This window comes from Macaca fascicularis, chromosome 1, assembly GCF_037993035.2.
Source record: "Macaca fascicularis isolate 582-1 chromosome 1, T2T-MFA8v1.1".
Classification (NCBI taxonomy): domain Eukaryota; kingdom Metazoa; phylum Chordata; class Mammalia; order Primates; family Cercopithecidae; genus Macaca; species Macaca fascicularis.
In genome coordinates, this window is record NC_088375.1 from 67,412,196 (window position 1) to 67,433,204 (window position 21,009).

General features: G+C 46.9%; 2 protein-coding genes across 5 annotated transcripts in view; one reads left to right on the forward strand and one right to left on the reverse strand.

Annotated features, from left to right (window-relative positions):
- CAMK1G (calcium/calmodulin dependent protein kinase IG) overlaps positions 1-18,303 on the forward strand; it is a 30,239-nt gene extending 11,936 nt beyond the window's left edge. For all 3 annotated transcript variants that reach the window (XM_045396377.2, XM_005540705.4, XM_065541144.1), the window contains exons 3-13: positions 4,269-4,397; positions 7,512-7,586; positions 9,828-9,966; positions 10,619-10,742; positions 12,169-12,244; positions 13,307-13,419; positions 14,194-14,272; positions 15,815-15,902; positions 16,141-16,565; positions 17,141-17,268; positions 17,396-18,303. In XM_045396377.2, coding sequence (XP_045252312.1) covers positions 4,269-4,397; positions 7,512-7,586; positions 9,828-9,966; positions 10,619-10,742; positions 12,169-12,244; positions 13,307-13,419; positions 14,194-14,272; positions 15,815-15,902; positions 16,141-16,565; positions 17,141-17,231 — 1,339 coding nt within the window. In that variant the 3' untranslated portion in view covers positions 17,232-17,268; positions 17,396-18,303. The remainder of the gene's footprint in view (positions 1-4,268; positions 4,398-7,511; positions 7,587-9,827; positions 9,967-10,618; positions 10,743-12,168; positions 12,245-13,306; positions 13,420-14,193; positions 14,273-15,814; positions 15,903-16,140; positions 16,566-17,140; positions 17,269-17,395) is intronic.
- Positions 18,304-19,235: 932 nt separating this feature from the next.
- Positions 19,236-21,009, reverse strand: part of LAMB3 (laminin subunit beta 3) — a 39,490-nt gene continuing 37,716 nt past the window's right edge. For both annotated transcript variants that reach the window (XM_065541133.2, XM_045396368.3), the window contains exon 23: positions 19,236-19,772. In XM_065541133.2, coding sequence (XP_065397205.1) covers positions 19,636-19,772 — 137 coding nt within the window. In that variant the 3' untranslated portion in view covers positions 19,236-19,635. The remainder of the gene's footprint in view (positions 19,773-21,009) is intronic.

Sequence of the window (21,009 nt, forward strand, 5' to 3'; positions counted from 1 at the left end):
GCTTTTCAGGTCCAGGGAGCTCATGGGTCACACACACCTGAATCAGCCCCCTGCACCACCATCCTCCCTCCTCCATATCTAAGTGTTTCAGCTGTGCTGTAGTCCATACCTCTGCCAGCCTGCAGGGTGTCTGAGCCTGCCCCTTGAAGATGATTACACGACTGGCAGACCAGAGACAGTTTGTCTGGAGCTGACTCTCCACTTAGTCCTGCCTCTCCCCTGGGAGGCTGCAGACTCTGACGCAGGCTGGCAGCAGCTCCAGGCCACTGGCCCCCAATCCCCTCAGAACCCCAGCTGGTCAGCTAATTAGTCTAGGCTAATTGGGCCTGGGCAGTGAGGAGCAGCCAGCGGGCTGTCCATCCGGGTAAGCTTTCTCTGTAGCCGATGCCACTTCACTTTGCCCTGACTAGGAGGCAATGACCTCAGGCAATGACGGCTGCCCACACTCGTGCTGTAGACAGAGAAGTGACTTCTGAGCCCTCCTGGCACAGGCAGGTTGTCAGGCTGTGAAAGTGCAGGAGGATCCCAGCGGGATGCTGGTCATGAGAGCATGGGCCTTCCATCAAAGGCCTTTACCAAGACGGGAGTGATGAGAGAGGGGGTTTTGGCAGGAGAAAGAGACAAGGCTCACGAGTAAGTCAGAAATGATTTGCTAAGTGTTCCAAAAATCCAGAGGAGAGGAGAGAAGGGAGCCCAGGTTGACAAGAATTTACCATCTGCTAGACTTGTGCTGTAGGACTCCAAAGATGGACAGACCTTCCCTCTGAGAGCTCAGTGAAGTTTACCATAGCAGCACCTAAATCTGGGAGAACATCAGAGTCATCTGGAGAGTTTATGCCTCCAACTTTTAACTGTGAAAATGTTTAAACATATGGAAAAGGTGAAACAATGGTAAAATGAACATCAGTATACCCACCATCTAAATTCAACATTGTTAGCATTTCACTATACAGTATGTATTTTACATCATACACACACACACACACACACACATACATACATGTACTGAACACTGAACTATTTGTAAATAAGTTGCTAACATGATGACATGTCACCTCCGAATCTTCTGTTTGTATCTCCTAAAATAAAGGTATTTTCACATATATCTACAATATCATTGTCACACTCAAGAAAATGAATAACAATTCCTTTTAGCCTGGGTGACTTTTGAAAAATAAACCCCGGTCTCAGACCCACTAAATTGGAATTTTGGAAGATAGGATGCAGCAGCCAGGAATCTATATTTTAAGTGCTTCTGGTGTTCTAATGTATCTAGCTCAGCAGTGATTTGAAGGGAGCAGAAGGACAAGACAGGAGGCACGTCACAGCTGTTGCAGAAGTTAGAGCTGAGCGAAAGAGAAGACACGTCAGTGGTGCTCGGGATGAAGACCAGTGTCCCCAGGCTGCAGACCCCACAGACTTACCACAGTGGGGTGTGGTGGAGAGTGGACAAGTGTACAAATTATGAAAAAGGTGCTCTTTTATCTAGCCTGCTGTCTGCTGGGGCAGGAAATATAATAATTATCATATGAACATGTAGGATGGCTTCAAGGTGAATGGCACCTGCTGGAACTGTTGCACCGCACAACCTGCCCAACCATAGCAGGGGCCCTGTCTTAAGTGTCCATTTTCTGTGGCCTCTTAATATGTCATTCTTATGTGTTGTGTATGTATCTGTCTTTCACACTGAATCCCAAGCTGGACCAATACTAATCTCAGTACCTGACACAGAGAAGTTCCATCAGTTCAATAAGCATTCATTGAATACCTGAGAGCATTTTTCAAATCAAATGCTAATTGCTTATTTGTCCCTGTTCCTCACTATTCTACAGGCTCCCTAAGAATGGAAACACTCACCTTTTACTTTCCAGTGTCTAAGACTCAGTAGGTGCTCAATAAATCTTGGTTGAAGGGATGAGTAAGTGAATGGATTAACAGAGCAAGCTCAGGAGGCTTTGATTAACTCAGTTCCAAGTGCAGCTGGGAAAACAGGAAACTCAGACACAGGAAACACCAAGTAATTTCTAATGCAGATTTTTAAAGTCCTTGTAGAAGCTTGACTCCCATTGGGCTTTCATTCTAGCATATCCAGATGGCAGGGTCAAGGATGGCTCAGCTGTTTCCTTACTTAGATTCTCTCTCCTCTTGTACTACTGGGTGTTCTTCATAATGGTATTCAAATAGTAGTGATGATAATAATAGTATCTAACACATATAGTCTTAATAGATGTCAGAAACACTTTTAAGCAATTTACATATATCAAGTCATTTAATCTTCTAAACAACCTTGTGAATCAGATACTATTGATACTCCAACTTTTCAGATGAGGAAACTGGGAATATGGGAGTTAAGTGACTTTTTACTCCAAAAGCTGAGATTCTAACATGAACAATCAGGCTTCAGCATCCACACCAAGCTTAACTGCTGGTCTGATGGTCTGGTCTCCAGAGGACCCCTTCAAACCAAGAGGCCTGTAATTTGGACTCCTACCCTGTATTCCCATTGGTTCCACCTTCCCTGTCTTCAGAGCCTGCCTCAGAGACTGCTAGGTTCTGTCTTTTGTCTTTGAAGATCCTACTGAATGAATGAGAGGATGATCAGCACCCTGGCCTCTGATAAGGGTGATCATCACCATCTAAAATTGAGAGAGAAGTCTTTTTGTTCTCACTGTATTTCCACTGTGTCCCCTGTGCTACCTCCAGCTGCCACTCCAGTGTGCCACACTGAGTCACATTGAAAGTGACATGAATTGACTCTGTAGTGGCTTCTTTTTAGTGGGCTTGCCAAGTGGAGAAATCTTTCCACAGCTGCAGGGGACTCTCTGTCTCTAGGGATCATTCCCAAACTATAGAACCAGGAAATAACACATGCCTAGTCCCTGAATCTGTGGTGGGATCTTTTTCTTCCAATATGATCTTTAAATTAGAAAGCACATTAGCATGTCAGATACACCTGCCATCAACATAACTCAGCAGCGCCCAAATGACAGTGAAGAGTAATTATCAGCCTTTCCCTCATCTACTCTTTCACTTTGCCTCTAAGTTTAATTGTTTAACTTTTTAGTTGGAAATAATTTCAAACTTAGAAAAACATTTAAAAAATAAGAATAACACCAGGCGTGGTGGCTCATACCTGTAATCTCAACACTTTGGAATGCCAAAGCAGGAGAATTGCCTGAACCCAGGAGTTCAAGACCAGTTTGGGCAACTGTATTAGTCTATTTTTATACTGCTATAAAGAAGAGCTTGAGACTGGATAATTTATAAAGGAAAGAGACTTAATTGACTCACAGTTCAGCATGGCTGAGGTGGCCTCAGGAAACTGACAATCATGGCAGAAGGTGAAGGGGAAGTAAGGCTCCTTCTTCACAAGGCAGCAGGAAGGAGAAGTGCCAAGCAAAGGGGGAAGAGCCCCTTATAAAACCGTCAGATCCCATGAGAATTCACTCACTATCATGCGAATATCATAAGGGAAACTGCCCCCATGAGCCAATCACCTCTACCTGGTCTCTCCCTTGACACGTGGGGATTATGAGGATTATAGGGAGTACAATTCAAGATGAGATTTGAGTGGGGACACAAAGTCTAACCAGATCAGCAACATAGTGAAGCCCTGTCTCTAAAAAAATAATAAAATAAAATAAGAATAAGAATGGTAGAAAGAATTTCCAAATGCCCACTACCCAGATTCACCTCTTGTTCACAATTTCCCCCATCTGCCTTCTCATTGCAATGTTCTCTGTAGATTTGTAGAGATAGATGTAGAAAGATGATTCTTTCCTAATCTCCGAAGAGTTAGTTGTGGACACCATCACCCTTTACCCATCAAGGACATTCGTGTATATTTCTAGGGATGGAGTATTCCCTTACGTGACCATAGTACAGTTCTCAACTTCAGTCAATTGAATATTGACTCATTAAGTGTACCTAGTCTGTCATCCATACTCCGGTTTTATTGATTGACCCTATTATGTGTCTTATAGCATTTTCCCTCCAGTACAGGCTGCAGTCTAGGGTCTGGTATTGCACTTCGGTGTTATCTCTCTCTAGCTTTTTATGACATTGGCATTTTGGAAGAATAGAGGTTCCCCTCTGCCCTTTTTTAAATTTTGTATTTTCCTGATGTTTCTTCCAGATTTAAATTCAGGATATGCCTTTGTGGTCAGAGGACTACATAGACTCTGTTGCGTCCTTTCTCAGGTCTCACATCTGGAAGTGTAAGATGTCTGCCCCCTACTAAGTTTTATCTTTTGGTATCTTCTCCTCAGAGGAGCTTTCTCAGAAGTGTTCCTGGTGAAGCAAAGACTGACTGGGAAGCTCTTTGCCCTGAAGTGCATCAAGAAGTCACCTGCTTTCCGTGACAGCAGTCTGGAGAATGAGATTGCTGTGTTGAAAAAGTGAGTGGGTCTTAGGGTTGATTGGATGTCACTATGGGATCATAACATTTTCTTCATAAATTTCCTTCAAGAAGGACTAGGACTGGATTTCTGCACCCAAAGGCATTGCTCCCTTTGATTGAGTTGATGGGTCAGTTCAATTAGCTAAGTTTAGTTGGACAGCTGTCCTAGCTGATTTTTTTTTTTTTTTTTTTGGCAGCAAATTGATGCGCAAACCCACTGGTGGCAGAACTGGTTTGTGCACATAGGCTGGAGAGTAATTAGCTCAAAGGAACAAAAATCAATTGACGGCCAGCATCAGGAAGAATTAATAATTAAGGAAGCAGCATAAGATTTCAAAATTAGCTTCAATTTATACCAAAGAAAACAGAGGTTCAGCACCCCAACCATCATAATGAAGGCGACACTACAAATCATCAAATATTTACAGCAAGACTCTTACAACAGGCCCTTGTGAAACCCTTATGGTGTACCAAAAGTGTATTAGGCACATGAACACAGGATCAGGACCACAAGGATGAGGCAGACAAAATTCTGTACCCTCAGGAGCCTACGTTGGATACAGAGGTGCCCATAAGAAAATCCAACAAAATCAGATGTAAGTCACACTAGCAGAAGGCAGACTTTGGAGGAGATAAAGATTCATTTTGCCTATATGTGTGTTTTTATGAGTATGAGTTATTGGACCACTTTCAAAGAAGATGGACCTTGATGGATGAGTCAAACTTTGTGGGGGCAAGAAGGGCAGTGCAGAAAGGGAATTCAGGCCAAGAGTAGCATAAACTTTAATGTAGAATGATGTAAGTGCAAGGGATTTTAGGGAAGAGTGAGTATTTGAAATCCTTGAATTTAGAGTGCATAGTATTAAGAGACAAGTGATGAAACTAAAATCGTGAAATAAGACTTAATTACAAAGGATCTTAGATGGCATGATAAGGAATGTTGGCTTTATTCTGTGGGCAAAAAGAAGTCATCAAAGGATTTTAAGTGAGGAGTCACATTGTTTGATTAACATGTTGGAGCTATCTCTCTCAAGCATGGTGGAGGATGGATTGGAGGGTGCCAGCCTAGAGGACAGGAGGCCAATTATAAGACTTTCACAATAATTTAGGCATGGGTTGAGAATACAAGAGAAGGTGGTGGCAGAATCATGTGTGCCTAAAAGGACTAGATTACAAAAGATGTTTCAAAGGGAGAAGTGACTGGGTTTGGGGTTGACTGCTAAAAGTGTACAAGACAAAAGCATCAAAAGAGACCCTGAGATTGAGCAATTAAGTGGACAACTATGTCATTGCTTGGGATAGAGAACAAAGAGGATGTGTACGCATGGATGAAATAGAAAGAAATTGGTTGGAATATACTGAATGTAAGTATCCACCTATCTCAACATGAAGGCATTTTGTAACATGCTAGAGACATAGGTCTGGGATCCAGGGAGATTAGGGCAAAGAAAGATTGCCAACTAATTGAGAGCAAGGACCATGTCATCTTTCTTATTATTGCCTTGTATCAACAGTATTTATGCTCAATAAATGTTTGTTCAGTGAGTGAATAATTGATAAACTAATGTCAGCATTGCCAGCTTATGAGTATAGTTGAATTCATCAAGTGACAACTGCCACAGGTCTATATTTTCTAAAATATCGTAAAGAAGATAGCTACTATTGATTATGTGTTTACCCTTCCCCAGGCACTGTATTAAGCATTATGCATTATCTCCTTTTATCCTGATACAATTCTATAAGAGACACATACTTTTCAGACAAGGAAATTAAGGGTTTGAAAACTGGAATAAGCCAGCTGAAGTTACCTAATTGCCTGAACTAGATGTGAACGCAGGCCTGACTGAGTATGAGTCTGAGTTTAAGTCCTTAACCCCTGTGCTGCACAGCCAGGAGTAAAATTCCTAGAGAATTTTCTCCTTTACAGGCATGCATAGCATTGCTGCCTGGCAAGCCAAGCCCCTCTGCTAATACGATTATTCTGCATGATGCAGTCTTTGAGTAACCCCGAACAAGGGTAATAGAGGGCCAGACTTCTCCACCATGATGCTGTCGACATTTTGAACCAGATAATTCTTTGTGGTGTTGGAGGCTGTCCTGTGCATTGTTGGATGTTTAGCAGCATTTCTGCCTCTACCCACTAGATGCCAGTAGCACCTCCCCCTGCCCTAGTCGTGACAATCAAACATGTCTCAAGATATTGCCAAATGTTCCCTGAGAGGCAAAAGAGTCCTTGGTTGAGAATCACCTATCTAAGTCATCCCACAGAACTTACCCTAAAAATAAGCATCTACCTTGCTTCTCACGATATCCTGGAACACTAATTTTTTAACACTTCCTCTGTCGTTATCCAAGAGGAGGCTCAGCTCACCTGAATCCTTCCCATTGTATACAGGTTGAGCATTCCTACTCTAAAATCCAAAATTCTCCGAAGTCAGAAACATTTTTACCATTGACAGGATGCCACAAATAGAAAATTCCACACCTGACCTCATGTGACAGGTCACAGTCAAAATGCATTCAAAGTTTTGTTTCATGCACAAAATTATTTTTTAAATATTGTGTAAAATTACCTACCAGCTATGTGTATAAGGTACACATGAGACAAAAACGAACTTCATGTTTAGACTTGGGTCCTATCTCCAAGGTATATCATTATGTACATGCAAATATTCCAAAAACTCTTCTAGTCTCAAACATTTTAGATATGGGATACTCAACCTGTACTTTTTAAATGCAATATTTCTAACATCTGAATACCCACTTTGTAGAATAACCTAGAGTCACGTATTCCCTTAGCCTTCCTCCATTCTTCTAACTGTCTCTTTTAGTAAAGTTTAAAGAGATTCCCGGCATAACAAGGAAGTGTTTGTTCCCTGAAGGAAGGATGATCAATTGTTCATTCAGTAAACACAGACCGAGCACCACCATAGGAATCTTTTCTCTGGGATTAATTTGTGACTGTCAACTTATTATGAAGACTTCACAAAGACCTAGTCTTCCTAAACATTGCCATCAAAAGCCTCCAACAGAAGCTTTTGGGCTAGGTCTGCATTCTTTGTCTGGACAACCTGAATCACATACCGTTCATCATGCACTTTATTTTTCCCAGGATCAAGCATGAAAACATTGTGACCTTGGAGGACATCTACGAGAGCACCACCCACTACTACCTGGTCATGCAGCTGTAAGTGATAGGCGACTTGCTTCCTCCACAGAGGCCTGGTGGTGTGGGGGAGGCCTAGAGGAGGTTGGTCGCTGGTGAGGGATGGACAGCGATTCAAAGACAAAAATGAAGACTTCATTCAGGAGGCTCAGAAATGCCAAGGGTCCTTTTAGACTGAGTGTGCCTTTGGTCATGGGCAGGTTCTATGTGGGCCACAGGGTAAACCTGGGTTGATTATTGAGCTCCTTTGCACCAGGACAACCCTATCGGTTGTTAGAACATTTCTTACTAGTCAGCAAATAGCTGCGACCCCAACCCATCCATGTCCTTCTGCTGCCCAACCCCTCCTCGCCCCTTGCAGCCAAACAACTGAAGGGGTAATGCCAGACTAACAAGGAGTTGCCAGAACCCTTTCCTGGCACCATGGCTTCAGTCCATTTGGACCAATACATGTTAATCAAATTGGATAGTAAATGTTTTAACATCACTCCAGCATAAAATTACTGTAGGAGCAGAAGCCACAGGTAGATATATTTCAATATAAAGAAAGATTTTCTCAAAAGAGAGCCACCCAAAGTTAAAGACGGGCTGTGATTGTGCGTGTCCACCTGTAGGACAGAAGTGGTGCTTCATTAGCAAGGTCTCTGTGTCATTGCCACATCCAAACAACAGTTCTGCCTGACAGCGACTGCTGTAGAGGTTGGTCGGTGTTCATGAGGACTCAGCATTGGGCTCAAAGACACTTCTGTTTATAAAGTACACACACACACAAATACACACACTTGCACATGCACACACACACGCACTCACACACCACTCTGCAATCTCAGCGTGGCTGGACACAACATGATTTTTGGCTGATGGGCTGATTCCTAAGAAACTTTAATGAGCTAACTCAGGCCTAAGCAGCTGATTAACTGGGGGGTCATCTGAGGGCCTCTAAAGAGAGGTAGCAGGCAGTCAAGGGAGTGAGATGGGAAGGGCCCCTAGTGGCACTAACAGGTGATCAGGGACCATCAGGTACTTCAATGAGGCCAAGCCAACAGTATTAGCACACAGTAATTCAGAAGGCAGGGAGGCAAGGAGATGGGCAGGGTTGGACGTCCCTGAGGAGACACCAAGCCTCCTCAGAGCATAGCTCCAGGACTCAGGCCCCTCAGGGTTAAGAATTCATACCTCTGTACAAACAGCACATTTCCTACAGGCCTTCAGCTACTATAGGAAAGCCCAAAGTCTAAAGACCGGAAGCCAAAGAGCAGGATAAGGTGAATTTTAATTGGAGAAATTGTGTTCCTTCATCACTAGTTGGGCATGAATGACCACATCTAATGTCATGGGACAGTGGTAAGGGGGACTAGGAGGGTGAAAGGACTAGAATCCCTGGTTCATGGTTGAAATAGTCTGGGAATGCTTATCTCAGAGAAGACAAGGCCTCCAGAGAGCATTTCACTATCTTTGAATACTTGAAAGGTACACAGGAAAGGCTGTTATTCTTGTTCTGTGCATTCTCAATGGGTGAAATTGGTAGCACTGGTATGACAGGACATCAGCTTTCAACATAATGTACAGAAACATTAGGAAGATGCCAAAAAACACTCTGTCTTAGGAGGTAGAGTGTTCTCTGACACTTAAGTGTTCTAGTACTCACTAGAAAACTTCTAGGCAAAAATAGTGTAGACAGTATTCACGAGATAGAAGTCGGACTTGATCTTTAAGCTCCTCTGAGTCCTAAGATACTCTACCATTTGAGTCTCAAAGCACCCGTACAGCCCTACCTGTAATTCCAGCTTTACGAAGTCCAATTTCCCAAAATGAGGAAAGAAATCTTAATATAAGCACAGTTAGTTTCACTTTCATGCCTTCCCTTTCCTATTTTGCTTAATTTCTGTGTCAGCCCTCTCTTTCATCATGGCTTCCTGTGTCATAGGCCAGGAAGGAAGGTGGCTAAGAAGTGTGTCCACACTAAGGAATTATTGGCTTCTTGTGCAACCCCAACCGGAAGCATTTGCATTTTAAAGGAAATTGTCAGAGAGAGAGGTCAATGCTTGGCCCAAAGAAATGACTGCCTGGTGATATCACTCCAGGTGCCCAGAGTGGGTGTTCTGAGACTGGAGTAGTCCTTCCAGCATCCCTTCAATCGCAGTTCATGGGTGCCTGCCTGTTCCACCACAGCTGTGTCCCCCATGGCTTCAAAGCAAACACTTTCGCATTACTTTGACCTGAAATGAGAACATAATTCCTGTCTTGATCCTATGCCCACAGTGTTTCTGGTGGGGAGCTCTTTGACCGGATCCTGGAGCGGGGTGTCTACACAGAGAAGGATGCCAGTCTGGTGATCCAGCAGGTCTTGTCGGCAGTGAAATACCTCCATGAGAATGGCATCGTCCACAGAGACTTAAAGGTGTCAAGCCGGGAGTCCTGGGTGGGAAACAGATAATGACTCTTAAGGAAGCTGCATGGGTCATGGGACATCTAAGCTCTATAAAGTAAGAGGGTTGGACTAGTGACTCCCAAGGCCCCTTCTGCCCTTAGATTCCTTAAACAGACCTTGGATGAGTGAACAATGGTTACTAATTTGCACCTCAATCTTTTCTTGAACCTTTCACTATGCCTTACCCTATTTGGATACCAAAATAATACACACATTTCTTAAATCCAGCCACAGTCAAAACCCAATGCAACAAAATACTTACTGAGGGCCTACATTGTACTAGGCATTGCACTGGGCTTTGGAGAGATCAGACACCATTAACCAAAGATAGGTTCCCTCAAAACACAAACAGTCCTGGGGTAGTTGGAAGTGAGGGAAGGAAAGGGTGAGTATATTAATGGTTATAAGACTGAGCAAAGTCAGAGCCATAAGCAAGAGGCAGAGTGCTGGGGTGCAGGGGTGAGGGTGCAGGTAGGAGGAAGGAGGGAAGAATGGAGGAGGATGGGCTGGCCTTGAAGTCAGGAGCCCAGGGCTCAGCTTCCTATGAAATTATGTATCAAGGGGAAGGAAAATACTTGCTTCAGGTGGTTATATCCTACACTACATATTTTTTCTCCTACAGCCTGAAAACCTTTTGTACCTTACCCCTGAAGAGAACTCTAAGATCATGATCACTGACTTTGGTCTGTCCAAGATGGAACAGAATGGCGTCATGTCCACTGCCTGTGGGACCCCAGGTTATGTGGGTAAGTCTGGGAGCAGAAGGAAGGTTGACCAGTTGGCTACATTCAACCACATGCCTATCATTCACAGAAAGGGGTAATTCTGAGAACGTAGGGTTCAACTTCAGGGGCTATCTAGGTAGGACATCCACTTACAAGGTTTAGGGCCAGCCAATTCATCCATCTCAGGATCTGTCCTTACTGCTCTCAAATTCTACATTTTTAAAGACCGCCTACCCCTGAGCCCTCCACAGTTCCTGCCTATGCTTTGGCTCTCATTTCTGCAGATAGACTTTGAGCCTTTGTCTTTCCAGCTGGATCAGGGGCAGACAAGATCACAAACCCAGAGATCAGCAGAGAGCTGAGGGGTTGAGCACTGGCCCCACTCCTTTCTCCCACTCTGCAGGAGACATTAGCCCCCAGTTGTTGGGAGCCAGGAAGCACAGGATATTGAAATTGGGCCTGAGGAACCCAGAAATGGGCTCCTAAATGTCCACCCAAGGAAGCACTCTGGGAAATTGGCAGAGCTGGAGCCTCCTGCTTGAACATTCCTGTAGGTTTCCAGGGCACCCAAAAAGAGTGAGAGCAGGCAGGGCACCTGGGAGAGTATTATTGGGATCTACAGGAGAGAAAGTTGGAACTCTGAACATCTGCTCCTGTCCCTTCCTCCTTCACCAGTAATCACCTGTTTGCAGTTGGGTAATGGGAAGCAGAGCTCTGACTCAAGAGAGGGAATCTACCCTCCCAGAAAGTCAAGTCATTCACTCATCAGTAGGTATTGAGTCCCACCAGGTACAAAGTTCTGGTAGCTGCGATAAATATAGAAGGCAACCCTCTACACTCCACAGAGGAGTGTAGAGACTTCCTAATCAGAGGAAGTCATGGCTCATGCCCTCTGAAAGCTCTCAATCTGATGGGGGAGACTAAATGCCTCCCCTCAGAAGGTACCCACGGTCTGATGGGAGAGATACTGCCTTTGCTCCAGGATCTCCTAAGCTAATGGGGGAGACTCAACATCTGCCTCCCAGAGGCTCCTAGTCTAGTGGAAGAGAGACAGTCCTACACTGATGATCTCCAAGTCTGAAGGGAGAGAGATCACCCTTGCCCTGGGAATCCCCTATCTGAGTGGGGAAACAGGCCCTGCCTTCAGAGAATACTCACTGTGATCGGGGAGACATAGCCCTGGAGATCTCCAGTCCAGCAGGGGAATCATCGACCCTGTCATGGGGAAACTCACAAACTAATGGAGAAGTCACAGTCTCTCTTTGCGGGAAGACTTAGTCTTCCCAGAAGAGACACAGCCCCTAGCCTTAGGGAGTTTTCAGTCTCCTAGAAACACCACCATCCCATGGTCTTCCCTAGTCTGCTTCTCTAAGCCTGACTTTCAGCCCCCACCCCAAATCCCTCTCCTCTTGCCACCAGCCCTGACTCTGCCCTTGGTCTGCTGCAGCTCCAGAAGTGCTGGCCCAGAAACCCTACAGCAAGGCTGTGGATTGCTGGTCCATCGGTGTCATCACCTACATATTGTGAGTAGACGCTGGCCTGGGCTCAGCTGCTGAGAAATCTCGGAGCCTGCTTACCCCTTCTCATTCCCTCCCCTGTCTCAGCTCCTCTTCCAAGCACGTGCATGTGCACAAACAGACACAGGCACACGGGTGCATGCACACACACACACACACACACACACAAACACACACACACACATATGCATGTACACAAAGCTTAAAAGCTTCCTCTCTCTTGACCTCCACTGAATTTTAAAACAGCTCAGCATGAATCCACTGCACAGCCACCTGTCACTCCCTCCTCTTGCACCCCTGCCCCATTTACTGCCTAATGTGTTGGATCCCACTCTATGGAATGAACAGTGAAAAAGAGAGAGGCCAAGCCAGTCTTGGAAGTCAGGCGGACCCACTGTTCCTGCATCTCAGCTTTCTTTGCCAAGGCAAAACCATTGCCTGGATGAAGCTGGTCAGGGCCTCACCTTTTCGCTCCTCTCCACACATTCCCAAGCTCTCCCTTTCCTAACCTGCCCATCACCTCTTCCCCACCATCCCTCCTCACCTACAGTAAACTTTGCTCTTAGGAAAATAACCTGGTTTCAATTATCTCCTCCATTTATGTTGAATAAGTACTCTCATTTATTTGCTCAACCAATAGTCGCTGCCTATCTACTCTGCATCTATCCCTGTGCTAGGTTCTAAAGAATCCAGCAGCGAACAACGCAGCCTAAATAAATCCTTCATCAAACTTACAATCAAGTAGACAGTCTACCCCATCTTTCTTAAAGATATTTTATATAGCATTCATGAGTCAGGGAAAGTACAAGGAGAGGTGGCAAGGGTTTGAGGGCATAATGTATGCAGAGACCGTCTAGGGATGCCTGTGCCAAGGCTTGGCACTTGCATAAACACTTCATGGGACCTGTACCATTCTTGAATTTGAGGCAGATCCGTGTCCTGGTCATACTGCTGTTCTGAGATCTTCATTGCCCACCTGTGTATACAGTGGGAGCCTGGGGGAGCAGAGAGGCTGGCTCAGGGAGGACAGGTTTTTCAGTAGTGTACCTCCTTCCTGTCCTGCTGCAGGCTCTGTGGATACCCCCCGTTCTACGAAGAAACGGAGTCTAAGCTTTTCGAGAAGATCAAGGAGGGCTACTATGAGTTTGAGTCTCCATTCTGGGATGACATTTCTGAGTCAGGTAAGGCCAGTAGGCGTGAAGGAGAGATAATAGGCTCAAGGTAGAGGCTGCCAGGCAGGAGAAATGAGCTTAACAAAGGGTGACAGTCCTGGCTCTTCAAAGTCCTGGGGATCTTACAGAACAGGCTGCCAAGGAAAGTGGAGAAATCTTCATCTGCTTCAAAGACCCAATAAATTATTTACTTCTAAGGGCTATGCTTTTGTTTTTCTGGGGGCAGAACCACAGTATGCCTGATAAGGAGATGGCGGGGGGGAGCGGGGGCAGTTCAGATGCGGGGCCAGGAGGGCAGAGCCAGGTGGTGAGGGGAGAGTTCCAGGCAAGAGCAGCAAAACCAAGGGGTTAGATACCAAGAAAGACCATGCAATGTCTGTGTGTGAGAGAAGATGATCATTACGTGATTGTTGGACCTGTTAAGTGGAAATTGGAGCTGGAACAATCCAGCACTCACATGTGTGCCCATGTGCCAGTGCTGTTTCCTGTTTCCATGCAAACACATGCACATGTGGTGTGCAGGCACATGGGGGCCTCGTGACCAGTGATGCTTCTGCAGTGCTGTGTGGGTGAGGCGGCTTGTAGCTTCCCTTCTTTGGTGGTTTATAGTGGGTTGTTGTTAGGTGGTTTGGATTTTTTTTTTCCTCTTCTAAGACTCTTAAAATTGCCTCTTTGGAAGATCAGCTAAAGATGCATTCACTGCCACCCACCAGCCCGGAAGTGAATTTCCATCAGTCATGAAATCTGGTCCTTAGTCGTCGTGTCTTTGATTGCTCCCCTTAGCCAAGGACTTTATTTGCCACTTGCTCGAGAAGGATCCGAATGAGCGGTACACCTGTGAGAAGGCCTTGAGTCACCCCTGGTGAGTGAGACATGGAGTGGACTCTAGACCCCAGCCCTGTGGTTCCCAAAACCAGGCTGACTCATTCACATTGTGTTCCTCTGGAATCTGCTTGCCTTGGTCCATTTAATGTTGCGACGAGCAAGGACCATGCCATTGTTCATCAGGCCCAGGTGGAGATTCAAACAGCATTCAGTGGAGCAGGTTCTGATGCAAGGGTAGCAGCTAGGTTGTCTGGTCAAGTGCAGGAGGCAGGTGCAGCCGAGCGCTGTCATTCAGCCCTGGGACAGGGTGCAATGCTCAATACCAGTTATTCAAGAGGTGCCAGGAATGGGCAACTCTGTTCTGTCCTTAAGAGGTTTGTTTTACTCAGGGATCAATAACTGTTCCAGGTGAAGTGATTTAGGAATAATTGCAAAGCAACCGACTGGCAAAATAGGAAAATCTCAAAATACTTCTTCATGTTACTCCCTAACTCAATTTACAATAGTTCCCCACTTCGCACCCTAGCAAGCCTGGATTCCTTTGTCTGTCCAGTTTCCCTAATATGGCCTGACCCTTTATCTCCAGCCTCTTTTCCCAGGATCGCCAGCATACCTCCTCTGTCCAGATAGGCCTGGGAGCTATCTCTGTCTTCCTGCCATCCCTCACCCCACATACGAAGCTCCTTCTTAACTACACCTTGGATCAGATCATTCCCACTACCTACAATGTCTTGCTTCTTGCCCTGTATGTGGCATCCTTCAGGATCCAGATCAGTCTCTGCCCTTCCCTGAAGCCCCTGATCCCTGCAGTCCATCCCAATCTCCCCTGTTCTCTTTATTAATCACACAGCTTACCATGCATTACTGCAGTCCATAGCATGAGCAACACCCCACACCTAGACTGTAGGCTCCTAGGTGTTAGGGCCCATGTCTCTTACTTCTCGAGGTCTGTTAGTAGTTGGCACAGTACTATGCACACATCAGGTGTCTGAGAAACACTTAGAGACCAGTGAATAAGGGGCTAAGGGGATAGAAAAGGGGTAGCCTGTACCAGATGGCCTTATTGAGGAAGTCTTCCAGGAGGAGGTGGGTTCTAGGCAAGGTTTTGAGCTAAAGGATGGTGACTATGCTAGTGCCCTCTGATGCTAGGTCCAATAAACTTTTTCTATAAAGCAGCAGATAGTTAATACTTCCGGCTTTCCTGGCCATACTGTATTTATGGCAACTACTCGACCCTGCTGTCACAGTGCAAAAGGAGCCACAGACAATACCTGAATTAGTGGGCACCGCTGTGTCCCCTTAAAACCTTATTTACAAAAACAGGCAACGGGCCGATTTGGCCTATAGGCCATAGCTTGTTGACCCTGCTCTAAAAGTTTTTTATTTTGCCAAAGCTAAAGCCCACTCTTACCTGCCCAGGGGGACAGAGAACCCCTGCTTGTAGCCCTTTCCTGCTGTGGGCTGCCTTTCCTCTGCACACTCTACCCAGCTCTCACATGGACCTGCAGGCACCCTGCCCACCCCCTGGCTGAGTGTCCATAGCCACCCAGTAGCCAGGTGTCCCCTCTTACATCCACAGGATTGACGGGAACACAGCCCTCCACCGGGACATCTACCCATCAGTCAGCCTCCAGATCCAGAAGAACTTTGCTAAGAGCAAGTGGAGGGTAAGCTGTCCTCTCCGAGGGGTGGGAAAGCTGTTCTGGGCCCCTGGAGGCTGGGCTGGCAGGAGCTGACATAAGGGCTTTCCTTGGGATGTCCCAGAAGGCACTGGAACTCCCTGTACCCTCTCTGAATGAGAGGTGGGCACCCAGGTTTCAAGAGGCCACAAGGCAAAGGGAAAGTTTAAACCCCGAGGCCCTCTGAGGTTGCAGAAGGCCAGAGGCTGCTCTTGTGTCTCCTTAGCAAGCGTTCAACGCAGCAGCTGTGGTGCACCACATGAGGAAGCTACACATGAACCTGCACAGCCCGGGCATCCGCCCAGAGGTGGAGAACAGGCCGCCTGAAACTCAAGCCTCAGAAACCTCTAGACCCAGCTCCCCTGAGATCACCATCACTGAGGCACCAGTCCTGGACCAGAGCGTAGCACTCCCTGCTCTGACCCAATTACCCTGCCAGCATGGCCGCCGGCCCACTGCCCCTGGTGGCAGGTCCCTCAACTGCCTGGTCAACGGCTCCCTCCGCATCAGCAGCAGCCTGGTGCCCATGCATCAGGGATCCCTGGCCGCCGGGCCCTGTGGCTGCTGCTCCAGCTGCCTGAACATTGGGAGCAAAGGAAAATCCTCCTACTGCTCTGAGCCCACACTCATCAAAAAGGCCAACAAAAAACAGTATGTATTTTTAGCCAAAGATGGAGCCCCAGCTTGGGTCTGAAAGAAATCGGCCAACAGGACTGAAAGAAATGGACACAAAGGCCTCTCCCACTCGCAGGCAGCTCTACAGGGAGGGATGAGTTCTGGATCAGGGGGCGGGGAAAACGCTTCTAGCCCTGTCCCCATCACTTACTAGCTATGAGGCCACTGACGAGTCAGTGAATGTCTCTGCTTCTAGTTTGCTCATCTGTAAAATGGGTTGACGTCTATTTATCTACTCAGCCTGCCTCACAGAGGTGCTATTAAAGGTTAGTGAAGCAATAGAGATGATAAAAGCCTACAGAAAACTGGGTATGTGCAAGTGGTGAGCATCAGATTCCCTGAGTTTCTAGGGCCTCTGTGCTTTGGAGGAGAAAGGTTAGGGGGGCTTGGTTATCTTTATCTTTTCTGCAGGGTCTTGAACTTTCTGAACCTCATGAGGGGAGAGCTGAGTGGATGCCACAGGCACAGAGAACTACCACCTCTGCCCTGCCCCATCAACTCTTCTTCTCCCCTCAAATACTTCAAAGGTTGTTGCTTCATTTCCTTTCTAGGAACTTCAAATCGGAGGTCATGGTACCAGTTAAAGCCAGCGGCAGCTCCCACTGCCGGGCAGGGCAGACTGGAGTCTGTCTCATTATGTGATTCCTGGAGTCTGTGCCTGTGTCATTGCAATTTTCAGGTGAGGAGGGTCACAGTGTGAGGCTTGGGGAGAGTTTCTGTCCCAGAGGAGAGCCCCATACCAGAGTGTGAGTGATGGGGTCTGAAGTGGCAGCCCCGCCCTCACTCTGAGCCCCTTTCTCTTGCAGGAGACATGTTCAACTCCTCTGCTCTTCCAAACCTGGTGTCTATCCAGCAGAGGGAGGAAGGCAGAGCAAGTAGAGCAGGGCTTAGCAGGAGCGGTTTCTGGCCGGAAGCACCAGCCTGCTGCCAGCAGGGCAGCCCCTCACAGGAGGCCCGTGAGGGAGCCCCAAGGCATGAAGCCTTGTTGAAGCTGTGAGCAGGAGGAGCAGCGCCTGCGGGCTTCCAGGTCTCCCTGACCTGCCTGCTCTATGCCCCCACACCCTACGTGCCATGGTTCTGTGCAGTGTACGTAGATAGCTCTCGCCTGGGTCTGTACTGTTTGTCGTGAAAAGCTTAATGGGCTGGCCAGGCTGTGTCACCTCCAAGCAAAGCCATATGGAGCATCTACCCAGATACCCACTCTGCACACACTCACTCCCACCTCTCAAGCCTTCAACCTCTTGGCCAGATTGGGCTCATTAATGCTGTTGCCTGCCCATCCGCATGAATGACAGGCAGCTGTCCATGGTGGTCTGCCTGTGAGCTCTTCAAGTTCTAATCCTTAACTCTAGGATTAGCTCCCAAGCGCGCTGAGACCCAGCCAGCCTGCTCCTGGCACAATTCTGGCCCCTCTCCCTGCCTCAATCTAAAAGCAGTGCCACACCCTCCAAAGTGGAATGGAAAGAAATTCATGAGTAAGGGCTGCAAGGAATTCTTATCCCGGCCACATGCCCTCCGCGCACACACCCAATTGAGTTAACCTTGGAAGTTGACTATTTTAATGTCTGCCAGGAGTTCTAATCCTGTTTCTGTTCCCTTTTCTCTCCTTGAAAGTCCAGCATACCGTTCTTGTCCTTCCCCAGTCTTCTCACCCTCCGCCCCTCCAGCTTCATGCTCAGTGTTGTGCTCAATAAAATGGACATATTTTTCTCTATGATGCTTCATTTGGTTCTTTCAAAGTCAGGAGCAGTTCAGGGACTTCTGAGCATGTCTGGAGTAGAGAGTGCATGGATGGCTGGGGTCAGTAAGGAACCAGCAGTTGTAGCTGATGTGCATACAGATGTGCATACAGCAGAGTATACAGTGCTCCAGGCACCTAGGGACATGAGTTACACCATTAACTCATTACTCATCACAACAACCCCTTGGGGCAAGTTCTGTTGGAACCCAGGCAGTCTGGCTTTAGTGGCCATTCTCTGAATGGCCGTATCAGATGAGCATGAGTTCGAGCCCCAGCTCTGTCCCGAACTGCCATATATGTGACCTTGGGGAAGTTACTTAGCCTTTTGTGCCTTCGTTTCCTCACTTATCCAATGGGAATAGTAGCACCGCCTGCATCATGAAATGATGCAGATGATGTGCCCAGCCTCGTGACCAATAAATAATTAAAATGATTAACAATGATCAAGAAATTAATGTAGATAAAATGTCTAGCACAGTGTCTGCTTGGGCCATGGTTAACACACAAATGTCCATGCCATTCCATATCATCCTCCACCCCACCCCCCACACATATCCATTTACTTCTCTTTAAGACCGCAAGAGACACAGATTCTAGTCTTAGTCTTTCCTCTGGAAGCTGCATGAATTTGAACAGAACCTTCCCTTCCCTGGATTTCTATTTCCCCATCTGTAAACAAGAAGTTGAATCGCTGCTTAGAGATGAAAACTGCTTGTCTGGTTTCTCAAGGGTAGAATCCATCAGGTTCTGGGGCACAGGGGCCCAGACTCCCTAAATCTGGGTACCCAGCAAGCCAGGTGGAACAGAGGAGAGCAAACCATGGGCTTGAACAGAGGAGTCCCCCACAAACCCCAAATAGGAGACAGAAACAGTGGCAAGAGTTTACCCAGTGAGGGGACAGACCATTTTTCCTTGTTGAACCTCTAGGCTCTTTTCCAAAGATTTTTATTTGGCTTTTCATTTTTATATCACTTTTGTTAAGTTTTTGTGTTTGGTCCAGGATTCTTCCCCAGTGGAGAACTAAAGGCGGGGGATACTGCCCAGCCCAGCTTCCTTGACTTGAGAGCTCCTAGTTTCAATGGCATGCCAATCTCCACCATCTCTGTCTGTCAAGTGTAACTGTCCCATTGACTCAGGCTCAGCTGCAGCTCAGGGTAATCTTACTAGCTGCACACCAGGGATGGTCCAGGCTGTGCTTTGGCTGCATGAAAGACTCCTGGAGATGGAAAGCACTCCAACCCAATCTGCCCCCAACTAAAAGCAAAGGGGGCAGATGAGTAGGGAAAGGGGCTGGAAGCTGTAGCATCACTTGCAGGTGGCATAGTAGAGCACGCGCTCATTGATGTGGTCACGAATCTGCTCCACACGCTTCTCCAGTCCTGTCAGGTCCGTCGAGCGCAGCATGATGGCCTGGCTGCCCCGCAGCAGCTCCAACTCCATGTCTGAGGCAAATGGAACAGCAGCAGGAGGAGGAGTTGATGGTGAGACTCCCAAAGACTCCCAACCCTTCCTTCCCCTCCTGCTAACTGGAAGTAGCATGTGCAGAGGAAGCCCCGCCAAAAAAATCTGGCCTCTAAGGCAGTGGTGCCCCCCCATCTTCATGCCTCCCTAGCCCCTATTCCATGCTTAGAAACCCGGCAGGGGCCAAACCCAGCAGGGGCCAAACCCACTCCTAACTATTACTGGGCCCCTGACCCTCTGGGCTCTCACAGTTGTCCCAGGCTAATGAAGGAGGTCACAGACACCAAGATTAGCAACCCAGTGCTGTTGGGCTCAGACAGCTGCCATCCAACTAATGATCCTCAAGTAGGCACCTTGACAAAAGAGCTGGATGAGTGACCAGAATTCCTCCTCAATTTCCCTCCCCAAATGCCACTCCAGATAAATCTAGCCCTCCTCTTCCAATTCATTCTGCATACAACCACCAGATGATGCATAGAGGTTTGAAGAACTCTGGAAGTGACTCAGTCCAGCCTGCCCCCTGTCCCTCTAGGCAGGAGTCCCTCTATCACATCCATGAGAGCTGGTACCCAGGCTCAGCCTGAACTTTTCCAGGAATAGGAAGAAAGCAGGCACTGCCTCACAAGGCTCCAATCTTAGGCAGCTCTGGTTATGAAAAAAGTCATCTTCATGAGAAGATGACTGCCTCTTACTTCCACCTGTTGTCCCAGGTCTGTGTCCTGGGGGTATAAGAATATACCTTCTCTGTTCTCACATGTCAATCCTTCACATATCTGAGGCTTTATTGTCTCCAGGTTAAATATCTCCAGTTTCTTCACCTATTCCTCATCTGATATAATTGCTGTGTCCCACCCTGGTCACTCTCTCCTTGATGTATGCTGGTTTGTCAATATCCCTTCTGAAGATGTAGCAGCCATCACTTGAACACCATCCCCCAGGTGAGATCCCATCAGCAGAGTATAACAGTGTTATTATTGGATTGACATTCAGCCAGTAGATACCCATATGGATTCACAGGTTGATAAAATATTTAAATATGTCCATAGCAGTTGTTAAATAGCTGCCATTCTGTTCCTTGGTACTCACCCCCAAGACCCACCTCCCACCCCTGGTCAATGCATGATCTTCCCCCATTATCCTGCAACTAAAGGTAAATTCCTGCAAGCAGGTACCTTCCGGTTCCAATACTGTAGCCTAAGCCTTTTCTGGTTAGTGGGT